General features: G+C 38.6%; 1 protein-coding gene across 3 annotated transcripts in view; it reads left to right on the top strand.

The window, feature by feature from the left end:
• The window catches only part of RAPH1 (Ras association (RalGDS/AF-6) and pleckstrin homology domains 1), a 105,674-nt gene that overhangs the window by 43,926 nt on the left and 38,463 nt on the right, over positions 1-23,285 (top strand). For 2 of the 3 annotated variants that reach the window (XM_030916196.1, XM_030916195.1), the window contains exons 3-5: positions 3,761-3,866; positions 4,972-5,477; positions 18,465-18,545. In XM_030916196.1, coding sequence (XP_030772056.1) covers positions 3,761-3,866; positions 4,972-5,477; positions 18,465-18,545 — 693 coding nt within the window. The remainder of the gene's footprint in view (positions 1-3,760; positions 3,867-4,971; positions 5,478-18,464; positions 18,546-23,285) is intronic. The other variant, XM_010352621.2, reaches the window with a different exon arrangement.

Below are 23,285 nucleotides of genomic sequence, written 5' to 3'. Positions count from 1 at the left end.
CAAAGTATTGACAAGTAAATGAAGTCATTCTAGAACAGAAGATGTTAAGAATCTATAGTTATTTTAAGGATGTTAAAAAAAAATACTTGTGAGGGAGGCTCTGTTCATCTAGAGGGGTTGCTTAATATATGTTTCATAAATATGGGATAATTAGCTAAAAACTTTTAAAGCCTGAAATTCAAAAGTCTAAATTTTAGCAAACCCTATTACCTTAGTAAATTTGAATACATTTTCAACATAAGTAGTTTCCTTCCACGTAAATATTTTCTTTTTTTCTTGAGACGGAGTCTCACTTTGTCACCCAGGCTGGAGTGCAGTGGTGCGATCTTGGCTAACTGCAAGGTCTGCCTCCTGGGTTCACTTTATTCTCCTGCCTCAGCCTCCTGAGTGGTTGGGACTACAGGTACCACCATGCCCGGCTAATTTTTTGTATTTTTTAGTGGAGATGGAGTTTTACCATGTTAGCCAGGATAGTCTCGATCTCCTGACCTCGTGATCCACCTGCCTTGGCCTCCCAAAGTGCTGGGATTACAGGCATGAGCTACCGTGCCTGGTCCCATGTAAATATTTTCTGTGACATGATTGCAGAATACTGACAAAACCTAATTCTGGGCTGCATTTTAAAGCAGTGGCAAAATCTTTTCATTTTGCTTTATTCGATCTTGGGTTTTTAAAATCGGTAACTTTGTCCTCTAAACCAGCACACTTTTTAGAATAAAAGGGTACTATTGTTATTGCCCCAGTAATACATTATATTCAGTATATGAAGATGGTTATGTTTACTAAATAAATTTGACTTCATGGCAATGAGAACATTAGAACAAAACGTATTTACTCATAAATAATGTCTTTGGGAAGAACATTTGTGCAAAATTGCATGAGTATGAGATTCCTTAACTGAAGGAAAAGTAAGGTGGTCAAGGTGGAAGCTTAAAGTACTAGCAGCTTATTTTTGTAGCAATCTAGAGTTCAAAGTGATAAACTCTTCATGTAATTCTTGCTAGATCATTTTGAAAGGCAGACATCTTTGTGACCATAATCTGTTAATACTGTATTTTGGGGGAATTTTTTTTTTTTTTTTTTTTTTTGAGACGGTGTCTCACTCCTGTCACCCAGGCTGGAGTGCAGTGGTGAGATCCTGGCTTAATGCAACCACCACCTCCCGGGTTCAAGCGATTCTCCTGTCTCAGCCTCCCGGGTAGCTGGGATTACAGGCATGCGCCACCATGCCCAGCTGGTTTTGTAGTTTTATTAGAGACAGTTTCACCATGTTAGCCAAGCTGATCTCGAACTCCTGACCTCAGGTGATCCACCCACCTCAGCCTCTCAAACTGCTGGGATTACAGGCGTGCTGGCCAGGGTAGAATGTTTTCAACTCCTACTAGGATTTCATAGGTATCATTCCCTCTAATCAGAAGAAGTGACATTTTTTGTCAGAGATGTCTTATATCTCTAAGTGCCAAATTCTTTGTTTAATTCTTAATTTATAAAAAGTGTGATTTTGGCATAGAGATTATCGCTAGGCTATGCAGTTCTGTGCTGGGAGAGAGAGGAAGCAAAGAAGAGCAAATAGAAAATGATATTGCATGGAGAAAGTATGCAAGGGCCAGCTGACATGTGGGGTGTTCTTGACCATGTGGTTTTATTGTCCATGCTTGGGACAAGGGGCCCAAAAGAGAAAAGGCAGGTAGCTATTGGTCCAGCTGCTCTCAGTGGAGTAGGAACTACATGATGCTCCCCTGAAAGCAGTGTTTCTACTGGTTTGGTACCTTGTACTTTCCCCTGTATTTTAAGTTGCCTGACATAAAAGTGTGAAGAGCCACTAGTGATGTGGCTGTTCTTTTCATTATATAAATCTGTCTTTAGAGAGAAAAAAAGATTAAAACCATTGTATAGTGTGACTCACTGCTTTATAACACTTAGAACATTTTCAAGAAATGTTTGACTTATGAAGTTTATGGCTAAAACCTCAAGTTTCTTGTTTATTTCATTACTTTAGTTCATTACAGTGTTATCTGTACACCTATATCACGTATTCAGTGGTATGGTATTTTCAACTTAGAATTAAAACAAGTTTAAATTTTAAAGTTTTTAGGTAGTTGGTCAGTCTTCTAAAATAGTTTGTAAAATTTTGTATGTATGTACATTTTTCTGGAAGAAGGTTCATAGCTTTTATAAAATTCTCAGCAACCCCTTTAAAAAGGTTAAAAGAGTTCATGCCTGGGCAACAGAGCATGACCTTGTCTCCAAAAAAATAAAAAGATAGCATTATAAACCAATAGAATATCCAGCATTCTTTTAAAATTTGAAGCTTATTCAGTACTTACTTTAGATAGAAATTAAAGTTTTAAAACACTAATCCTTATATTTTGTGAATCTGTTAAACAAACAATAACTACTGACCCTTTCTCTGAATTTCTCTGTTGTAAATATCTTTTTTCCTTGCTGTAGAAAGGTTAGAGAGAAAAAGAGTATCATTTAAACTTACAAGTGTAACTTACAAGTCACCCTACCCAAAGTATACAGGCAGTGTAGCTGGGTTACAATTTGCCCTCATCTTGATAGAACTGGAGAAGGACAAGAACATTTCATCATTGTTTGAACTTGTAATCACTTTTCATTAAAAAAATTAGTGAGTCTTGGGTCTCAATAATTTTAAATCCATAACTGTCCATTATCTTCAGAGTACTTCATATAGCAAAGATTGAGGCTTTTCCTGGACCTAAACCAAATCCCTTTGAGGAAAGAAAGAACAAAACGCCCTGTGTAGTTTCTATGTCTTTTTTTTATTTTTTATTTTTATTTTATTATTATTATTATTATTATTATTATTTGGAGACTTTGAGTCTCACTCTGTCACCCAGGCTGGAGAGCAGTAGCAGTGATGTGATCTCAGCTCACTGCAACCTCCGCCTCCCAGGCTTAAGCCATTCTCCCGCCTCAGCCTCCCAAGTAGCTGGGATTACAGGCACCCACCACTGCGCCCAGCTAATTTTTGTACTTTTAGTAGAGACGGGGTTTCCCCCTGTTGGCCAAACTGGTCTTGAACTTCTGACCTCAGGTGATCCGCCCACTTCTACCTGCCAGAGTGCTGGGATTACAGGCGTGAGCCACCACACCTGTTTCTTAGCTTACCGTGTCCGTATTCATATACCTCACTTATTTTATAGTGCATGTATATAAAATGAAGTCAGTCACTATACTTAATATATTTGAAAAGATATTTACTCTGAACTATGACAGTGTCAAGTGCCTTTAAAAGTAAGCATAGGCCGGATATGGTGGCTCACGCCTGCAATCCCAACGCTTAGGGAGACCGAGGTGGGTAGATTACTTGAGGCTAGGAGTTCGCAACCAGCCTGGCCAACATGGTAACACCCTGTCTCTACTAAAAATACAAAAACTAGCTGAGCATGGTGGCACATGCCTATGGTCCCAACTACTCGGGAGGATCTCTTGAACCCGGGAGGCACAGGTTGCAGTGAGCCAAGCTTATGGCACGGCACTTAAGCCTGGGTGACAGGATGAGACTTCATCTCCAAAAAAAAAAACAGTAAGCATGTATCTAAAGATTGAAATAAGTATAACCAAAATAATAATGTGAAAAACAATTATACTTTTCCTTAAGGCTATGACTTAGGAGAACTTTGGTTTTATTAATTATAGTGTGGCAGTTCACTTAATCATAAAACAAACTTCATCTTTTTTATATTATTGAAACCTGAATTTAATATGACTATTAAACTTTCTTTTTATAAAGAGTTTGGATTCTGACAAACCCATGGAACCAGTAAAAAGATCTCCTCTTCGCCAGGAAACAAACATGGCCAACTTTTCTTACCGCTTTTCCATATACAACTTGAATGGTAAGATGTAATTGGAAATAAAATGTAAAATAGTGTGCTAAGTCACATAATGTAGGAGCAGTACAACTACAATTCCAAATATAAAAATTCAGTATAAAAGCTACATGCGTAACTTGACCAAGTTCTTAAATTTCTTTTTTCTTTTCTTTTCTTTTCTTTTTTTTTTTTTTGAGACAGTTTTGTTTTTGTTGCCCAGGCTGGAGTTCAGTGGCACAATCTCGGCTCACTGCAACCTCTGCCTCCCAGGTTCAAGCGATTCTCCTGCCTCAGCCTCCCAAGTAGCTGGGATTACAGGCATGCACCACCACACTTGGCTAATTTTGTATTTTTTTAGTAGAGATGGGGTTTCACCATGTTGGCCAGGCTGGTCTCGAACTCCTGACCTCAGGTGATCTGCCTGCCTCGGCCTCCCAAAGTGCTGGGATTACAGGTGTGAGCCACTGCATCCGGCCCTTAAATTTCTTGATTTGTGTATTTTATTAATATTACTAATTGAAAATATCACAGAAAAAAGCAAACTAGAATGTAACTAAAAGATAGTTGGTTTTATTAATAATTCACAAACTACATACCCAGGTGGAACCCCACAGCAAACTTAATTGCATTGTTTTCTCACTGGATTAAAGTCCAGTGAAATTACTTGTTAGTAATTTTTAAAGCAGCCACTGTGGCCTTTATCTGTTATATTCCACCTAGTCAGGTTTATAATACTGACCTCTCAGTCTGTAATTTTTTAGACTTTTGACTTCTCTTTTTATGCCCTCAGCTCTGCCGAAGCATTGATCATATTAACAGTGTATTGAAGCCTGTGCTAAAAAGTTGCACAGAGAAATGTGGTTAAAACCATGGAATAGTATAAGATTTTTGTGGTGTTTTTGTCTTTGAACTCATAATTTATTCTTTTTTGATTATTACAAGCCTTAAAAGAGGAGGACTGTGTACTTCTAAAAATTTCTCTTGGAATTTAAAACAAAAACCAGTAATACTTAATTTTATTTGCTTTAGGCCCAACAGAATATATTCTTTTGCTTCATCATCTTCATTTATCAACTTATTTATAATAGAATGTATAAATTCTGGAAACATTATGTGTTGTTCATTGCAGAAGCTCTGAATCAGGGAGAGACTGTGGATCTGGATGCCTTGATGGCTGATCTTTGCTCTATAGAGCAGGAGCTCAGCAGTATTGGTTCAGGAAACAGTAAGCGTCAAATCACAGAAACAAAAGCTACTCAGAAATTGCCTGTTAGCCGACATACATCGAAACCTGGCACCTTGAAAGGATTATCTTCTTCATCTAATAGGATAGCTAAACCTTCCCATGCCAGCTACTCCCTGGACGACGTCACTGCACAGTTAGAACAGGCGTCTTTGAGTATGGATGAGGCTGCTCAGCAGTCTATACTAGAAGATACTAAACCCTTGGTAACGAATCAGCACAGAAGAACCGCATCAGCAGGCACAGTGAGTGATGCTGAAGTACGCTCTATTAGTAATTCCTCCCGTTCCAGCATCACTTCTGCAGCCTCCAGCATGGACTCTTTGGATATTGATAAAGTGACACGCCCTCAAGAGCTGGATTTGACACATCAAGGGCAGCCAATTACTGAGGTAAATAGATGGAACTTTTTCCCTGCTATTTTATTATTGAAATAAAGGATAAATTATATTAAAATAATGTAATTATAATTACATTTTTTAATTCTTCTACATTTATAATTTGTCAGAGATACTTCTGAGATAGGTTTCAAGAGTACAGAAGGAATATATTATCAGATATGGTAGTGGCACACAGATGATTGAGAAGAAATTTAGTTTCTTCTTTTTTATTCTCATGACTAGTATTTGGAAGTTCTTGAATGGTATTTTTTATTATAATTTGAGTCATTTCATGTGATTTGAAAAATTAAAATGATTTGCAAAGCCATTTATTTATTCAGCTGATAGTTGCTTTTAAATGTATGTTGATTTAAAGTAAAACTTAAGAAAACACTCATATCATCATTGTGATCCTCCAAGACTCTAGCTTACAGGGTTAACCCCAGTTCATTGTCATTTTTTTTTTTTTTTGAGATGAAATTTGTACTCTTGTCGCCCACGCTGGAGTGCAGTGGTGTGATCTTGGCTTGCTGCAGCCTCTGCCTCCCAGGTTCAAGTGATTCTCCTGCCTCAGACTCCCAAGTAGCTGGGATTACAGGCACTCACCACCATGCCCAGCTAATTTTCGTATTTTTAGTAGAGATGGGGTTTCACCATGTTGGCCAGGCTGGTCTCAAACTCCGTCTGAAACTCCGTCTGACCTCAGGTGATCCACCCGCCTCGGTGTCCCAAAGTGCTGGGATTACAGACGTGAGCCACTGTGCCCGGCCGTCCATTTCATTATCGAAGAGTCAGTATGGTTTATTGGAAAGGGCCACCAGGTGTGGAATCAGAAACTTGATTCTAAGTTTTCCTTGCCACTCACTAACCTTAAATGAGTTATTCTCTTCAACATCAATTTCTCACAAGTAAAATGGAGTTCGTAGTACTATATCTGCCTTCCTGATAGGGTGGTTCAGAGAACCAAAAGTTATTCATAAACAGATTTTTTTTTTTTTTAATAGAGTCTTGTTCTGTCGCCCAGTCTGGAGTGCAATGGCATGATCTCGGCTCACTGCAACCTTGTCTCCCGGGTTCAAGTGATTCTCCTGCCTCAGCCTCCTGAGTAGCTGGGATTACAGGCGCATGCCACCATGCCTGGCTAATTTTTGTATTTTTGGTAGAGATGAGATTTCACCCTGTTAGCCAGGCTGGTCTTGAACTCCTGACCTCCTGATCCGCCCACCTCCCAAAGTGCTGGGATTACAGGTGTGAGCCACCGAGCCCAGCCGGAGTTTGTAGTACTATATCTGCCTTCCTGATAGGGTGGTTCAGAGAACCATAAGTTATTCATGAACAGATTTTTAAAAGATGGAATATTTTTCAGCATGTGACTGGATAAGGTGGGGAATAGATTTGTGATAACAAGTCTAACAAAAGCTGAGTTTGGTGAAAGAGAGTCCTTTATTGAATTCTTTTCATCAAAGAGACGGTAATTCTGTCATAGGGTAGCAGTAAGAAAGAAGAAAAGTGGGGCAAAGTTAAGTCAACCTTTCCAATAAGCTTGTGTTTACAATACTCTAATATGGGATAAAAGAATCTATTTATGAATAATCAGTACTAAAGTAAAATCTTGAATTTTAACTCTTACTTGACATCATTGATTTTTTTTCCTAATTTAATTCTTTGGATTAATTTCCATCAGTCAGTAACTCTTGGTACCCACCCATGTGCGTAACTTTGTTTTTGGTATTGTGGAGCACAAAAGGAGTATTAATCATGGTGATTTGGAGATAAACTTGAATTATTTCTAAGAAAGTTAGCCAGTCTTATCAATCTGAAGAATAAACTTTCATTTATTTAAAATGAAACTTATCTAAGTGGTATGTATTCTATAGAGAACTTGAAAACTGATTTCTAGGCCTGATGCGGTGGCTCACACCTGTAATCCCAGCACTTTGGGAGGCTGAGGTGGGTGGATCACCTGAGGACAGGAGTTTGAGACCATCCTGGCCAACATGGTGAAACCCCATCTCTACTAAAAATAATTAGCTGGATGTGTTGGCGCATGCCTGTAATCCCAGCTACTCGGGAGGCTGAGGTAGGAGAATCGCTTGAACCAGGGAGTCAGAGGTTGCAGTGAGCCGAGATTGTACCACTGCATTCCAGCCTGGCAGCAGAGCAAGATTCCATCTCCAAAAAAAAAAAAAGAAGAAAGAAAACCAATTTCTATTTTGTGATACCTGGGAATTGTATTTAGGATATGAGCAGTATTTTACTAGGGGTGTGCTTTCTTGGCCATTCTTTGTTTTGTACGTTGATATTACTTCCAGTCAGTTTACAGTATTTTCAGTTGGGTTAAGATGCATGAGGACAAGTTATAAACTAATCATTAAGGATCTTCTAATACCATATGCGTGTCTGTTTTTCTGTCTGTAAAATGTGCTTGTTATAAAAGTTCATACAATATAGGGGCAAATTGAAGTAAAACATGAGAAGTTCCCCTCTCCCAGCAAGGACACTTCAAATGGTATCTAGTGGTATCCATGTATATCACTGTGAATACTGCAAAGAATACCAGTACTCAATGGTGTAATGTTTAATATGAGAGTTTAATGTAAGGTTTGGTGAGTAAACCAGGACTATAGCAGGGAAAGGAGTTAAAAAGTCTTACCTAGCTAGCCTGTTTTTTGCTTCACCTAGGAGTATAGAAAGGTGGTTTAACAAACCTGGAACTTGGTTCAGTATGCTTTTTTCGTAGGTCTAGTCTGTTCTGATTCAAATAAACTGAGGCAAGCTTTAATATATCCTGAACTCATGTATCAAATTGTCTTTAAATGCAAATACGGTTTTAAAAATATTTTAGTTTTTCATGCATGGTGTTAAATAGTTCTATGAAATATGTTACAGACAACTGTCCTCTACCCATATACACATCATATTCTGCTCCCAGAGGTAATTTTTGCTTATTTAGCTGACTCTTAGGGAATTTACCTCTTTATCATTAAATCTGCATACACATTGCCATTTCTTGGTTTTTTTTTTTAGTTGTATGTATTTGACTTTTCACTCCAGAAGATGAGGCTATAGCTGTCTATACACAACTTCTTCTCACTTCTCCCTTCCTGTTCTTCCATTCTCCAAATATATTTTGATTGAACTAATACTCAGTGTTTATGTTAAAATGACTATATACTTGGAATTTACTGCTAACCTTCATATACTCTTATGACTACATTCCCTTTCTAGAATATCATTTTACTTTTACTGGAATGAATAGATTTTTAAAAATATTTAATTTTCTATATAGTGATCACTATTTCAATTTCAGACTTTATCTCAGTTGATTAAATCTCTCTGGTTCAAGCCAAATTGTGTTCCATTAATTGCATCTTCTTAAAATTCTATTCTTTTTTTTTTTTTTTTTTTTTATAGTCTTTGGGATTATCCTTAGGTCTTTTTTCTTAGGCTGGTGAGCTTATCTGGAGAAGGTTCTTCCAGTCTTCTATGCTGGCTGCCAAGTGTTTCAGTAGCCCATTTGGGAAAGAAGGGTTGGAACATGAGGATGATCCCCATTGTTCCAGTCTGTGAGCTTTCATCAAATCCTTTTAGGTCAGGGTTTCTCAGCTATGAGCACTGTTGACATTTGGGCTAGTTTTCTTTTGTGAGTGGCTGTCCTATGCATTGTAGGATGTTTAGCAGCATCCCTGGCCTGTACACACTGGATGTCGGTAGTACACATACCTTCTTCAGTTGTGACAACTAAAAACGTCCACAGACATTGTTACATGTTCCTTGTAGGACAAAATCCACCCCCATTTGAGAATCACCACTGCTCTAGGCAGAGACGGTTAACAGTAGGTCTGAGTCCTTTTCTTCATGGAAAATGACCTTGGGTTTTCCTTCTCCTGACATTCTTTTCCTGGACACATACTGGATTAAGAATTAAATATAGAATATCTCCAGGTAATATTGTTTATTATGAAATTGACCCCTGTTGGTGAATGTATATGGACCAGGAAAACTGTCCATGAATAACTAAATTAGCCTATGAAAAGACACAGACTTTGATTTCGTGGTGTGCAGTGTAACTTTTTTTTTTTTTTTTTAGAGACAGAGTCTCACTCTGTTGCCCAGGCCGTAGTGCAGTGGTGCAGTCTGAGGTCACTGTAACCTCTGCCTCCCAGGTTCACATGATTCTCGTGCCTCAGCCTCCCGAGTAGCGGGGATTACAAGCACGTGCCACCATGCCTGACTAATTTTTGTATTTCTTTTTTTTAGTAGAGACAGGGTCCCCTCATGTTAGCCAGGCTGGTCTCAAGCTCCTGACCTCAAGTGATCTGCCTGCCTCAGCCTCCCAAAGTGCTGGGATTACACTTTGGGAGCCACTGCACCTGGCCAGCAGTGTAATAACTCTTGTAAATGAGCATGAACATGTTCTTTAAGGGGCCCTGGAACTTACCCTCATTAGCTGTTACAAGGTACTGCTGGTTCCCGTTGAGCATGAAGTTTCCCTAAGCCAGGGTGTTTTCTGCACTTACCACGTGGTCTCTTTCCCTTACAATGAGATATCACTTACGGGCCCAAAAAAAAGGGCCCGTGGTGAGCTGTCTGGACTCCCTCTGAAGATGGCATGTCTGATGCTAGCATGCCAGCATGTCCTCTTTTTCTTTATACAGAGCCGAGTGAATCTGGCTTCAAGCTGTAGTCTGTTGAGTCTTGTGAGTGGATATTAATCTGTACCTGAGATCGCTGCTCATGGGCAAGTGAGTAAAGGAGGGAATCTGAGAATTAGCTGCTTTCTTAAATGTGTTTTCAACCATTCTTCCTGCTTTTAGTCTCACCATCACTTGTCTGCTCTTGCTTCTGGGGACTTCCGAGGTTACACGATATAAATTGAGTGCTCCTCTGCTTTTCTCCGGTGCTGGCCCAGCATTCAGCTTTGCTAAATTGGTTACCACTCAGTCATATGCTTATTTTCCCCATCTTCCCCCCCCATTTTAATCCCTGTAAAACAATGCTTCACAACTTGGGCTACTTTATCCTGCTGGGGATATGCAACATTTTTGGTTGTCCATCAAAGGAATGTGCTACTACTGGCATCTAGTGGGTAGAGGCCAGAGGTGCTGCTAAACATCCAACAGTGCACAGGACAACCCACCTGAAGGATAATTATCTGGCCCAAAATAGTGACAAGGTTGAGAAACCACATTTTAAATCGTGTGGCACCTATTAGTCACGATCAGCAAGGTGGCAGTTACAGTGTGTTGCATGAAGTTCTTCTGTTGAAAGTTTCTGATAAAGATCAAGAAAGTACCAGCATCAAATCTTCTTAGATTCAAGGAAATATAGGTATCTTTGGCCAGTCCCTTTCTCCTGAACTCCAGGTACATATATTCCATCTCTAATCATTATCTCTATTTGGATGTATAATTGCGTATTATATTTCTCCAAAAAGATAGAACCAATAGGATATGAGTGGGGATTTATTATGGAAATTGACCCACACCTTTACGAAGGCTGAGAAGTCATATGACAGGCTGTCTGCAAGCTGGAGACCATAGGATGGTAGTCGTGTGGCTCAGTCCAAGTCAGAAAGCCTCAGAACCAGGAAAGCCCATGGTGTAATTATCAGTCCTAGGCTGAAGGCCTGGGTACCCAAGGGAGGCTGCTGGTATAAGGCCTGCGGTACAAAGACTGGAGAGCCTGGAGTTCTGATGTCCAAGAGCAAGAGAAGAGTGTCCCATCTCTAGGAAAGAGGGAAGAAAGCCCCTTTTCTCTGCCTTTTTTGTTCTATCTGGGGCCCTCAGTCAATTGGATGGTGCCTACCCACAATGACGATGGGTCTTCCCCACTCAGTCCTGGTTCATACACCATCTCCTCTGGAGACACTCTTCAGAGACATACCCAGATGCTTTACCAAGTTCTCTAGGTATTCCTTCATCCAGTGAAGTTGATAACCTAAAATTAACCATCACAGGTAGATTGCTCAAATTTAACTGGTCTAAACCTCAAGTTCTGCTCTTTTTCTTCAGACTTATTTCTCCCACTGTCTTCTCCATCTCAATTGATAGATATTCCATCCATTTAGTTCATAAAGCAAACTCCTTGGAGACTTTATCTACTTATTTTCTTTCTACCTCTCTTCCAATCCAGCAGCAAATTCTGTTGGTCTTATCTTCAGAATATACCTAGAATATGATCACTTCTCACCGCCTTCACTGCCACCAAGCCAACTTCATCTTGATCTAGATTTTTGAATAGACTTCCACCTGGTCTTTCTGCATTCACCTTTCCCTTGACAGTTTATTATCCACACTGCAGCCAGAGTGATCCTTTTGAAAGGTAAGTCAGATCATCTCTTTTCAAACCTAAAGGCTTTGCATCTCAAAGTATAGCCCAAACCCCTATAATGGCCTATAGAGCCTTGCCTGATCTGCTTTCCTGTTACCACTGACTCTATTTTTCTTCCTTCTGTCCCTTACCCCACTAGCCATACTGTCCCATACTGGTTCTCTTCCAGTAGCCAAAGTCTGCCTCTTAGCCTTTGCACTTTCTCAACCCTGCCTGGACGCCCTTTCCCAGTCTTCTGTATAACATACTTCTAGCTACCTTCTGGAATTTGCTCAAGTGTCACTTTCTCATTGAGGTGTTCTTTGATCATGCTATTTAAAAATGGAGCTCCCCTTACTCTACCCTATTATTACCTTTTTTTTTTTTTTTTTTTTTTTTTGAGACAGATTTTCGTTCTGTCACTCAGGCTGGAGCGCAGTGGTACCATCTTGGCTCACTGTCACCTCTGCTTCCTGGGTTCAGTGGATCCTCCTGCCTCAGTTTCTGGAGTAGCTGGGACCTCAGGCATATGACATCATGCCCATTTAATTTTTTAAATTTTTTGAAGAGATGGTGTCTCACTATATTGCCCAGGCACTGTATCAGACTCCTGGGCTCAAGCAATCCCCAAACGTTGGCCTCCAAAAGTGCTAGGATTACAGCTGTGAGCCACCGTGCTCAGCCTTTGATTACTTTTTATCTCTCGTTTTTTTTTTTCTTTTTAGTACTTATCTCCATTTAACATACTATATACATTACTTTTTAATTGTCCTCTCCAACTTGAATATCAGCTTCAGGAGGAGAGAGATTTTTCATTTTTTAAATTCCTGATGTACTCATCACATCTAGAATAGTACTTGGCTCATACGCACTCAAATATTTGGCCCGGCGTGGTGGCTCACGCCTGTAATCACAGCGCTTTGGGAGGCCTGAGCAGGTGGATTGCTTGAGGTCAGGAGTTCAAGACCAGCCTGACCAATCTGGTGAAACCCCGTCTCTACTAAAAATAGAAAAGTTAGCCGGGCTTGGTTGTGCATGCCTGTAATCCCAGCTACTCCGGAGGCTGAAGTAGGAGAATCACTTGAACCCGGGAGCAAGGATCGCACCACTTCACTCTAGCCTGGGTGACAGAGTGAAACTCCGTCTCAAAAAAAAAAAAAAAAAAAAGCACTCAAGTATTTGAATGAACAAATATATGCATGTGTTCATTCCACCATTTTAAATCTAGAAGCCTACACTCTAAAATTAGCAGCATTTTTTTTTTTTCAGGATGATGACTGTGAAGTAACATACATAAAAACTCTTTAATAGTGAACTCTTTTTTCATATCTAGGTTCTCTAGAGCCAGTAATTATACTTAACTGTTTAGAGAAACCCAGCATAGAATAGTGGCTTTTACTGAAATTTAGTGATACAAATACCAGTTAAAAATACCAATTTGAAATTAATACTGTTTCATCTTGGGGACATGAGTAGTTAAGTTGCCCATCTAAAAGTAATATTGTGGCTCGTCTTTCTGCCTGTCACCATGGACAGGCACAGTACAATTTAACTTCTCAAAGAGTTTATCTTTTTTGCCTGCCTTTCTTTTGCTCGGCTTTTGTTAAAATACTGTACTTCCAGCACTTCACATATGTTATCTCATTTAAGCCTCATACTATTTCATCAAAGCCAATACTGACAAGATTAAGTGGGTCAGATAACTGAGAAATCCTGTGTTTGAGTTCTAAAACCACAACGTTTGCTTCCCAATCTTCATAAAAATCTTAGTGTAGCTGATTGTTAAAAATAATTATTTCCCAAATGAATTATAGAATAACTTCAATCAATATTATTATAAAGTCTGTCAGCAATAATGACCATATGCTATGTTTTTAAAACTAGAATTCACTGTAGTTGAAATAAATTGTAATAAAGGCTATTTCTCAACCATTACAAAATATGTTGCAACTGATTTACTCATCTTTGTGGTACTTTTATTCCTGTTAACTGATAAAACATCTCAATAAGACAACAGTTTGCAAATTTAAATGGTAATTTCATGTTATAATTTTCATATAAAGTAGGATATTACTAATTAAAGGTTAATGTTAGAATTTACCTTTATTTTTCTGGTGGGATTATTAAATTTTAATAATTTTTTTGAATTTGGAATTTTATACATGACAATGTATTTTTAAAATGAAAATACTTTGTAAAGCTATTACTTTATAGCAGATTCAAAGGATTTTTTCATCATGATATACATAATATAATCATCAAGTTTTCTTAAGATTCAGCAAAACCTTTTGCCAAATTTAAAGGAATAGGTAACGTCGGCGCAGTGGCTCACGCCTGTAATCCCAGAACTTTGGGAGGCCAAGGCAGGCGGATCACTTGAGGTCAGAAGTTCGAGACCAGGCTGGCCAACATGGTGAAACCCCGTCTCTACTAAAAATACAAAAAAAAAAAAAAAAAAAAAAAAAGCCTGGCATGGTGCCAGACACCTGTAATCCCAGCTACTCAGGAGGCTGAGGCAGGAGACTCGTTTGAATCCAGGAGGCAGAGGTTGCAGTGATCCAAGGTCACGCCATTGCACTCCATCCTGGGTGACAGAGCAAGACTCCATCTCCAAAAAAAAAAAAAGAAGAAATATATTCATCTATTTAAAATGAATAGGGGCTATAAAACAAAAAGAAATGTTTTAAAAACATTCACAAATTTACTGGCTATATAATATCCAGTAGAAGGAGAGCAGAATAAAGAGGAAAGGGGGCAAAACAGAAAAATTGAGTGCTTGTTCTGTTAGCCATTGTGTTTTATGTCTTAACACACGTTGTGCAGACCCCAACACCTTGTGGAGGGCACGATTATCCCTCTTTTACAATGGAAGGAACTGAGGTAGAAAGAGACTAAATAACTTGCCTAAGGGTTTGAACTCAAACATACTGGTTGTAGAGCTCATACCACCATATTACGCTACTTCATCACAGAATTGAAGGAAAATCAAGACGAGTAGACTGGCCAGTGCTCTCAGAGCCGGGCCTAGAGACAGAACTACATAGGCAGGAGAGAAAAAGGCAGAGGAGATGTATGTAATAATATCCCCATCTTGTGGTGGTTTTGTATTTTTTCTCAATATTTTAAGTAAAATTAAGTTAACTTCTAGCTCTAAGCTAAATAAAGCTTAAATACAATTAAGATGAGGGCTGGCAGTTCCCATTCTTAGTAGTAATATTAATCATTCATAATTTTTATGCCAACCTTTGAAGATAAATGCTGTGATTATCCCCATTTTGCACATGAGGAAACAGGTTAAATCATAGGCCCAGAATCACCTTGTCAATAAATGGCCAAGCCGGGGCTTGAACCCAGGCACTCTAGCACTGGGGTCTCCATTCTTAACCATCATGCTATTCTTACTTTCGACATACGATTTGTGGAAAATGCATACACGTGTTAGTAAAGATGAGGGAAATGTATTTTATTGAAACACTAATGAGTGGTCATAAGCCTCCACTTCTTTCTGGTTGTAATCTAAAGTGTTAGCTGTCACAAGGAAGTGTTTTATTTGTAACCACTACTTTGGTACAAGGCCATTTCTTTATAGTGGTTTGGCTCCTATGTTCAGATAAATGGTTTTTATTTATTTTATTTATTTTTTGAGACAGGGTCTCACTCTTTCACCTAGGCTGGAGTGCAGTGGCGCAATCTCAGTTCACTGCAGTCTCCACCTCCTGGATTCAAGCGATTCTCGTGTCTCAGCCTCCCTAGTAGCTGTGACTACAGGCGTGCACCACGACACCTGGCTTGTCTTTGTATGTTTTGTAGAGACGGAGTTTCACCCTGCTGGCCAGGCTGGTCTCGAACTCCTAACCTCAAATGATTCACCCGCCTGGGCCTCCCAAAGTGCTGGGATTACAGGCGTGAGCCACTGCGGCTGGCCAGATCAATGCTTTTTAATATGTGCATTCCCATCCCACCCCAAGGATTCTGGCTTGTAAATGGCACTTTGTTTTAACATGTTATAGATTCAGTTCAAGAAAGTAGTGGTTCGTAACTTTGCAGAGATTTGTGGTGAGTTTTTGTAAGATTGATAGAAAGTTTTTATCAAACAAAATGATACAACACTTTGTAATACAAATGAAAGTTTCAAAACTGAGAAAATTTATAGCAAAATTTATATAGAGAATTGACCTTTAAATTCATTTTTTTCCCCGTGGGAGACTCACTGGACATTTTTTGTTACATATTTTGAGCACAGCTTTTAGATTTATGAAAGTAGTGATAAAGAGTAGGCAAAGATTAGACTTGGAGCAGATAATATTTTTTGGTAAGAAAATAGGTACTTTATGGAAATAGACCTAATTAACATTAAAAAGCTATATTATTCCATAATCCCTTTTTATTCATGTTACTGTAACATAAATTTTTAATCTTTGTTTATTTACTATTTTGTATTGTTTTTGTCATTTCACATACATCCTTTTCTGGTAAGGGTATACTGCGTAATAGCTCTAGTATTCCATTGTACTGTTTTACATTTAACATCTCTTGTTGAATACTTCGGATTTAATTTTTTTTTTGTTTTGATTCTGTTGCCTCATTCTGTTGCCCAGGCTGGAGTGCAATGGCGCCATCTCGGCTCACTGCAACCTCTGGCTCCCGGGTTCAAGCAATTCTCCTGCCTCAGCTTCCGGAGTAGCTGGGTGGGACTACAGGCACAAGCCACCACTCCTGGCTATTTTTTGTAATTTTAGTAGAAACGGGGTTTCACTATGTTGGCCAGGCTCGTCTCGAACTCCTGACCTCAAGTGATCTGCCTGCCTCAGCCTCCCAAAGGGCTGGGATTACAGGCGTGAGCCACTGTGCCCAGCCCAGATTTAGGTTTTTAAAAAGTTTAACCAGTAAGCATTTGAAAATATGATGGACACTTGTGCACGATGGAGTCTAGAAAGAAGTGATGTTTTTTAAAAAAATTATTTTGAAATATTATACTTACAAAACCTTTAAAGAATAGTACAGAGAACTCATGAAATTCATTAGCCATGTAATTTTTAACATTTTACCACATTATTGTGCTATGTCTGTATTTATTTTTCCTGAATCCTTTGAGAGTTGGTTGCATTATCATTCCCTTATATTCCTTAATACTTCAGTATCTGTTTCCTAAGAAAAGGGAAACTGGCAGTATAGATTTGATGGGCCTCCTGTTGATGTAGTCATTGAAACAGAATATGTTTAATGAGAAAATACAGAGGGAAAAACAAAAACCATCTTGATCTGGTTTCAAGCATGTGGCATGAAGGTCAAGTAGAAAGTTATTCATACATTCTGTAAATATTTGAGTGCAGGCACTGTGGTGGGATGTAAGGGATAAAACTGGAATATAATACACAATGTTGGCCGGGCACAGTGGCTCATGCCTGTAATCCCAGAACTTTTGGAGGTGGAGGTGGGTGGATCCCTTGAGGTCAGGAGTTCAAGACCAGCCTCACCAACATGGTGACATCCCATCTCTACTAAAAGTACAAAACTAGCCAGGCGTGGTGGCAAGCGCCTGTAATCCCAGCTACTCGGGAAGCTGAGGCAGGAAAATTGCTTAAACCCGGAAGGCGGAGGTTGTAGTGAGCTGAGATCATGCCACTGCACTCCAGTCCAGGCGACAGAGTGAGACTCCATCTCAAAAACAATAACAAAAAAAAAAAACAAAAAACAATGTCCTTATGAAGTGATAATTTATTGTATGGAGTGGTGGAGGGGAGGATATAGACAACCAGACAAGTGATTTTGGTACAGTGTGGTAGAAACTATGATGGAAAAAACAGAAAACCTTTTTCGTTAAAAAGTTCTTGATGACTTTGAGAATGAATTACAGAATACATTGTAACTCAAAGGATGAAGGCTTTAGGAAAGAAAGATGGCAAGAAATTAAGGGATAAATGAGTGGTTGGGAAGTGGAGGAGGCACCTTCTAGCATGAATTCAGGGAATTTGGCAGTGGAGAGGAGAAACAAGAGGACAGTACCCAGAATTGAACACTTTCCTCTTCTCCTCACCCTCAATGGACTGATCTAGTTGAGTATCAGACACTAAAGATACTCTCTCTTTAGGAGGGGGAATGAATGAGATCTAGAACATGCTTAGCTTTGGAAGGGGAAACAAAACACATTTATTCATCTAGAATTTGAGGGAAGAATAAAAATATGGGTATAATTACAAGGTACATTCTAATGAAGATCCTCATGATAAATGGGTGTAGCTTTCTCACATGGAAGGAAGTGCAGTCATATGAAGAGAGGGAAGAGGGAAGCTAGAAGCTTGAAGAACATAGAGACTTAGAACAGGCATAACATAAGGGGAAAAATTAAGAGCACTGCCAAACAGTGGTTAAGGGCCAGTTGAGGTTTGTTAGCATGAATTGGTATTGGACATAATGTTTCTGCACAATTATTTCATAGAACTCTACTGTCCAGAAGTGGAGTGAGGTTATCCTTAAATTATCAAGGGTTAGGATCATCTGGGTCTTACCTTTATAATTTTTGCATATAAGAGAATGAAAGGTAATTGCATGCAACTTTTCATTACTATTTTGTTTCATTACTGTTTTGTTTCACTTCATTGATCTTTTTCTCTTCCTGCATGGTAATGAGAGCTGCCCGTTTCACCTCCTTTACCTATCATTTTCTTCCTTACTCCATTTTCACAGCATGCTATTTCTCTGAGATGTTCCAGCAAGCAGGCCAAGCGTCATATTGACTTCACAGAAGAACAGGCTGAGCTGACACCTGTAAGTTCTATAAACATGCCATGGCGTGACTTAATGAAGAGGAAAGCATTCGTTAGAACTCCAGATGATGAAACCTTTTCATATAACTTCAGTTTTTCAAATAAAAATTAAACTTAATAAATTAACAAAAACAAATAAGCAACTTTAGATATGGTACCATTGAATAATACTCCTGGTATGATTATGTAGGTGGTGGCATAATTGATGTAGATAATTTTTGTTTTAGAACCTGAAACAACATGCCTTCTTTATTCTGAAACTGAGAGCTTTTGTAAATTTCTTAAGATACTAACAAATTTAATTGTTCTTCACAGCAGAGATACCAAATGGAATGATTCTGCACTGATGCTTAACTGAAGGCCTACTTTCTTTCTTAATAAAATGTATTCTTTGGTCAGTGATTGGCAAATCTGGATGCTTCAGAGGTGTACTGTTCTGTATGGTAGCCACTAGCCACATGTGCCTATTAAGTATTTAAAATGTGGTTAATCCAAATTGTGGTGTGCTGTAAGGATAAAATACATACTGGACTTCAAAGACTTACTATGAAACAAAAATGTAAAAAAATCTCATGGCCGAGTGTGTTGGCTCATACCTGTAATCCCAGCACTTTGGGAGGCCGAGGCAGGCAGATTACTTGAGGCCAGGAGTTCAAGACCAGTCTGGCCAACATGGTGAATACAAAATTAGCCAGGCGTGGTGGCACATGCCTGTAATCCCAGCTATTCAGGAGGCTGAGGCAGAAAAATTGCTTGAACTCAAGAGGCGGAGGCTGCAGTGAGGCAAGATCATAGCAGTGAGCTGAGATCACACCACTGTACTTCAGCCTGAGTGATGGAGCAAGACTCAAAAAACAAAAACCACAAAATTTATTTGTATTAATTACTTGTTAAAATTTCGGATATTTTTGGTTAACTAAAATATATGAATATTTCAGTGTTTTCTTTTTATACTTTTTAAAATTAGTGTGGCTAACAGAAAATGTTAAATTACCTTTGTGATGATTTCTAACACCATCTTTACTGTTCAAGTGAAATTTGTAAAAAATATAACCTACTTACATACCTACTTTTTATATGAATGTAATGCCCCAACACCTATGAAGGAGAAATATTGAAAACATAATTTATAATAAAGTAATGTATCTGTTTCAGTATGTAAATACTTAGCTGCCACTATTAAAAGACATAATGAAGTAGTCAAACCTTACACCTACCTGTAATCAAGAACTTTGGGTTTAAGAGAAATGAGATCAGAAGGCTTTTTTTTTTTAAAGAAGTATAGGAAAAAGAACAGAAATATAAGTGGACCCCAGAAGTGAAACATGTTATGATAAATGATAGCAGATGTGTGACATATTTGTATATACTATGAGAAAAAGGGAAATAATCTTAATTGAAGTAGGGATAATGTGCTGAGACAGTTTATAGACAAGTAGAGAAAATGGGAACATGTAAAATTCTTGCAAATGAGATAAGATTATTTGTAATTGTATTGACAAAATAATTTCAGTGTTATAATGTGGGATGAGATGGTAGTAATAAAATCATTTGATATCTGATATTTTACAGTGTAGATTTTTCATCATGCTATATATTTTATTTCTTTAAGGTGGAGTCTTGCTCTGTTGCTAAAGCTATAGTACGGTGGTGCCATCTTTTATAGTCAGTGGTACTGACTGCAATCTCTGCCTCCCGGGTTCAAATGATTCTCCTGCCTCAGCCTCCCAAGTAGCTGGGACTACAGGACTGCGCCACCACACCTGGCTAATTTTGTATTTTTAGTTTTGCCATGTTGGCCAGGCTGGTCTCAAACTCCTGACCTTAAGTGATCCACCTGATCCACCTGCCTCAGCCTCCCAGAGTGCTGGGATTATAGGCATGAGCCACCACTCCTGGCCTTCTGTGCTATATATTTTAAATATGACAACAGTAGTATGAAATATTTTAAAACAATTTTTACTAATAAAGTTAATTTCATGTTTTCACTAATTTAATATTATTTAGCTTTTAACTTATCATTTGCTGACATGTGACAGAGTGTACACTGCCAGTTGTGGTACTGTCAACTCTTATTTTAAGCTAGTTTTCCATTGGTGAAATTATTTTCCAACATTATGAGCAGCTCTTTGTAAACTCAGAACAAAAGAAAGTGCAGACTTCTTTCAATTTATTTTAGAGAGTAATAGCACTCCTGGAAAATTCATTCAATATTAAAATCATGCAAAAACACTTTTTAGATGTAAAATGAAATTAGATTCTAAGCTCAGATTGTTGTAAACAAGATTTCCCATCTCTACGACTCTCCGTATAAGGATATTTAACAATCATGTGGAATGTGGGACTTCTGTTGTTATTGACATTGTACCATGCTCGCAAGGCATCTGGCATTTTTGACTTCCCAATAAATACCAGTAACTCTCCCTCTCCTCTTCATTGTGGCAGCCCAGAATGTCCTCAACATTTTCTGAAATTCCCGCTTGAGGGCAGAACTACCCTCTTTTGAGAACCATTGGTCTCAGATATCCCTTTGCCCTCTGTTTCTACTCTGCCACACTCCCTCACACCGCCACCCCAGCAGCCTCTTAATCATCCTCCAGGACTGTAGCTTTTTCAGAATTAACTTTATTAAGCCCCTAATTTGGGGTTAGATACTTGTCTCCTTGCTCACCTACCACTTAACACACTGTTCTGTAGTTGCAAGTTGGTCTGCATCTCCCTATTAGACTACATTCTGTGAAGCAAGGAATGCCCATCTTGGTCACCTTTGCATCTCTAATGCTGGCATGGTTCTATGCTCAAAAGTTGGAGCCTAAAAAATGGTTGAATAAATGAAGAGGAAAAGAGAAATAAATCAATAAAATGGATTAAAAATAAGCTCCTGACTTTGTGTCTATAGTTGGTAAATAAAAGAAAATATAAGAAGGCCCTGTTTATATGAAGCTGTATGCATTTTTGTTAACTCGCAACATAAACCAAGACTGAAGGCTGATTGGATGCCATGCCCAAACCATAATTTTTTTTTAACTAAACTTTTAAAATATATTTCTAAACAGAATGGCCTTACTCAGTCACAGTAACTGCTGATCTCCATAGCAGAGCAACCCACAAAGACACAGCACTGATTTTTTCCCCTGTAATCAAGGGTGAAAAATACGCAACTTGTTTCTGACCCAAAACCACAATTTCTGCAGTTTAAAATGTTTCACTGATAATATGGCCCTGGTAGAAATTGTGTCGTTTTAAAACCACATGATTTACTCTCCTTAGTCCTTCAGCTGTGCAGCACTCTTCTCATCCCTCTTGCATCCATCCAGTAACCAGTTTCACCCTACCCCGTCCCTTTTTTCTGAAGAGCAAGGAATTCTAGGATCAATGTTATGACTGGTACCAGTTGGAGGAAGATACTTTATTTTCTGAGACAGGGTCTTGCTCTGTTGCCCAGGCTGGAATGCAGTGGCATAATCCTAGCTCACTGCAGCCCTAAGCTTCTGGGCTCAAAAGTGGTCCTCCTATCTAAGCCTCCTGAGTAGCTGGGATTATAGTTCAAGCCACCATGCCCAGTGGAGTCTGCTGCTTCTGGTTTCTATATGTTTGTTGTTTCTGTTACAAATATCCTATAGTTTGAATAAAACCTGGAGATCTGGCCTTCCTCACTGCTAGTAACTAAATAGTGAATAGCTACGTAACCATCCATGTGGGATATAATTTATGATCATGTTTAGCTATTGTTTGTGGTCTCATTTTTTGAATGTGGCATATTTTGGGACCACCAACCATAATGATTACCCTCTTTTTATTTTAAGCTATTTAAATATCTTAATATTTCAAAATGGACTTCTATTTCTGTGTCATTAAACAGATACAGTTAAATATCATTGCCTCATACTTACCAAATTATCAGTTTTTTTGGTGACTTGAAGTCTTGAGGTCATGAGTTTGAGAACTGATGAAATCTTGTGGTTTTTCTTTAAGAGCTTAAATTTGAATTTGATGTTTGGAATTACATTTACCAAATCATACTTTGTTTTGATGGCCTGAGGCAGATTTTATTTTTTTAAATTTGAAATATAATTATCTGAATATAGATAATCTACTCACTTGGAGATCATTTTTCTAAAAAAGTAACTTAGATAAGTAGCAGTAAGTTTTCAAGAAAATAATTTCTTAAAATACATGTTACATGTTTTACATAGTAATTGTGTAACAGTACATTTTTCCCCATTATATTTGAATAGCTAAAAATGAATGGGAATAAGAGCAATGAAAGTTATAGTTGCTTTTACTTTTAAGTGAAACCAAGTTTATTAAAGAAGTAAAGAAATGTGGCTGGGCACAGTGGCTCACACCTATAATCTCAGCACTTTGGGAGGCCAAGCCGGGCGGATCACCTGTGGTCAGGAGTTCAAGACCAGCCTGGCCAACATGGAGAAACTCTATCTCTAATAAAAATACAAAATTAGCCGGGTGTGATGGCCCGTGCCTGTGATCCCACCTACTTAGAAGGCTGAGGCAGGAGAATCGCTTGAAGCTGGGAGGCGGAGGTTGCAGTGAGCTGAGATTACATCACTGCATTCCAGTCTGGGTGAGAGAGGGAGACTCTGTCCTAAAAAAAACAAAAATAAGAGAACTAAAGAAACCAAAGAATGGCTACTCTTGTAAATTGTGCTTTTTGTTCTTTGTTTTTCCCAATTCCCTCACTTCTTGGCTGAGCATTAACCTCAAACTAAATTGCATTTTC

Source organism: Rhinopithecus roxellana, chromosome 14, assembly GCF_007565055.1.
Source record: "Rhinopithecus roxellana isolate Shanxi Qingling chromosome 14, ASM756505v1, whole genome shotgun sequence".
Taxonomy (NCBI): Eukaryota; Metazoa; Chordata; class Mammalia; order Primates; family Cercopithecidae; genus Rhinopithecus; species Rhinopithecus roxellana.
The sequence above is the reverse complement of the archived record's forward strand: the minus strand, read 5'-3'. Positions and strand labels throughout refer to the sequence as shown.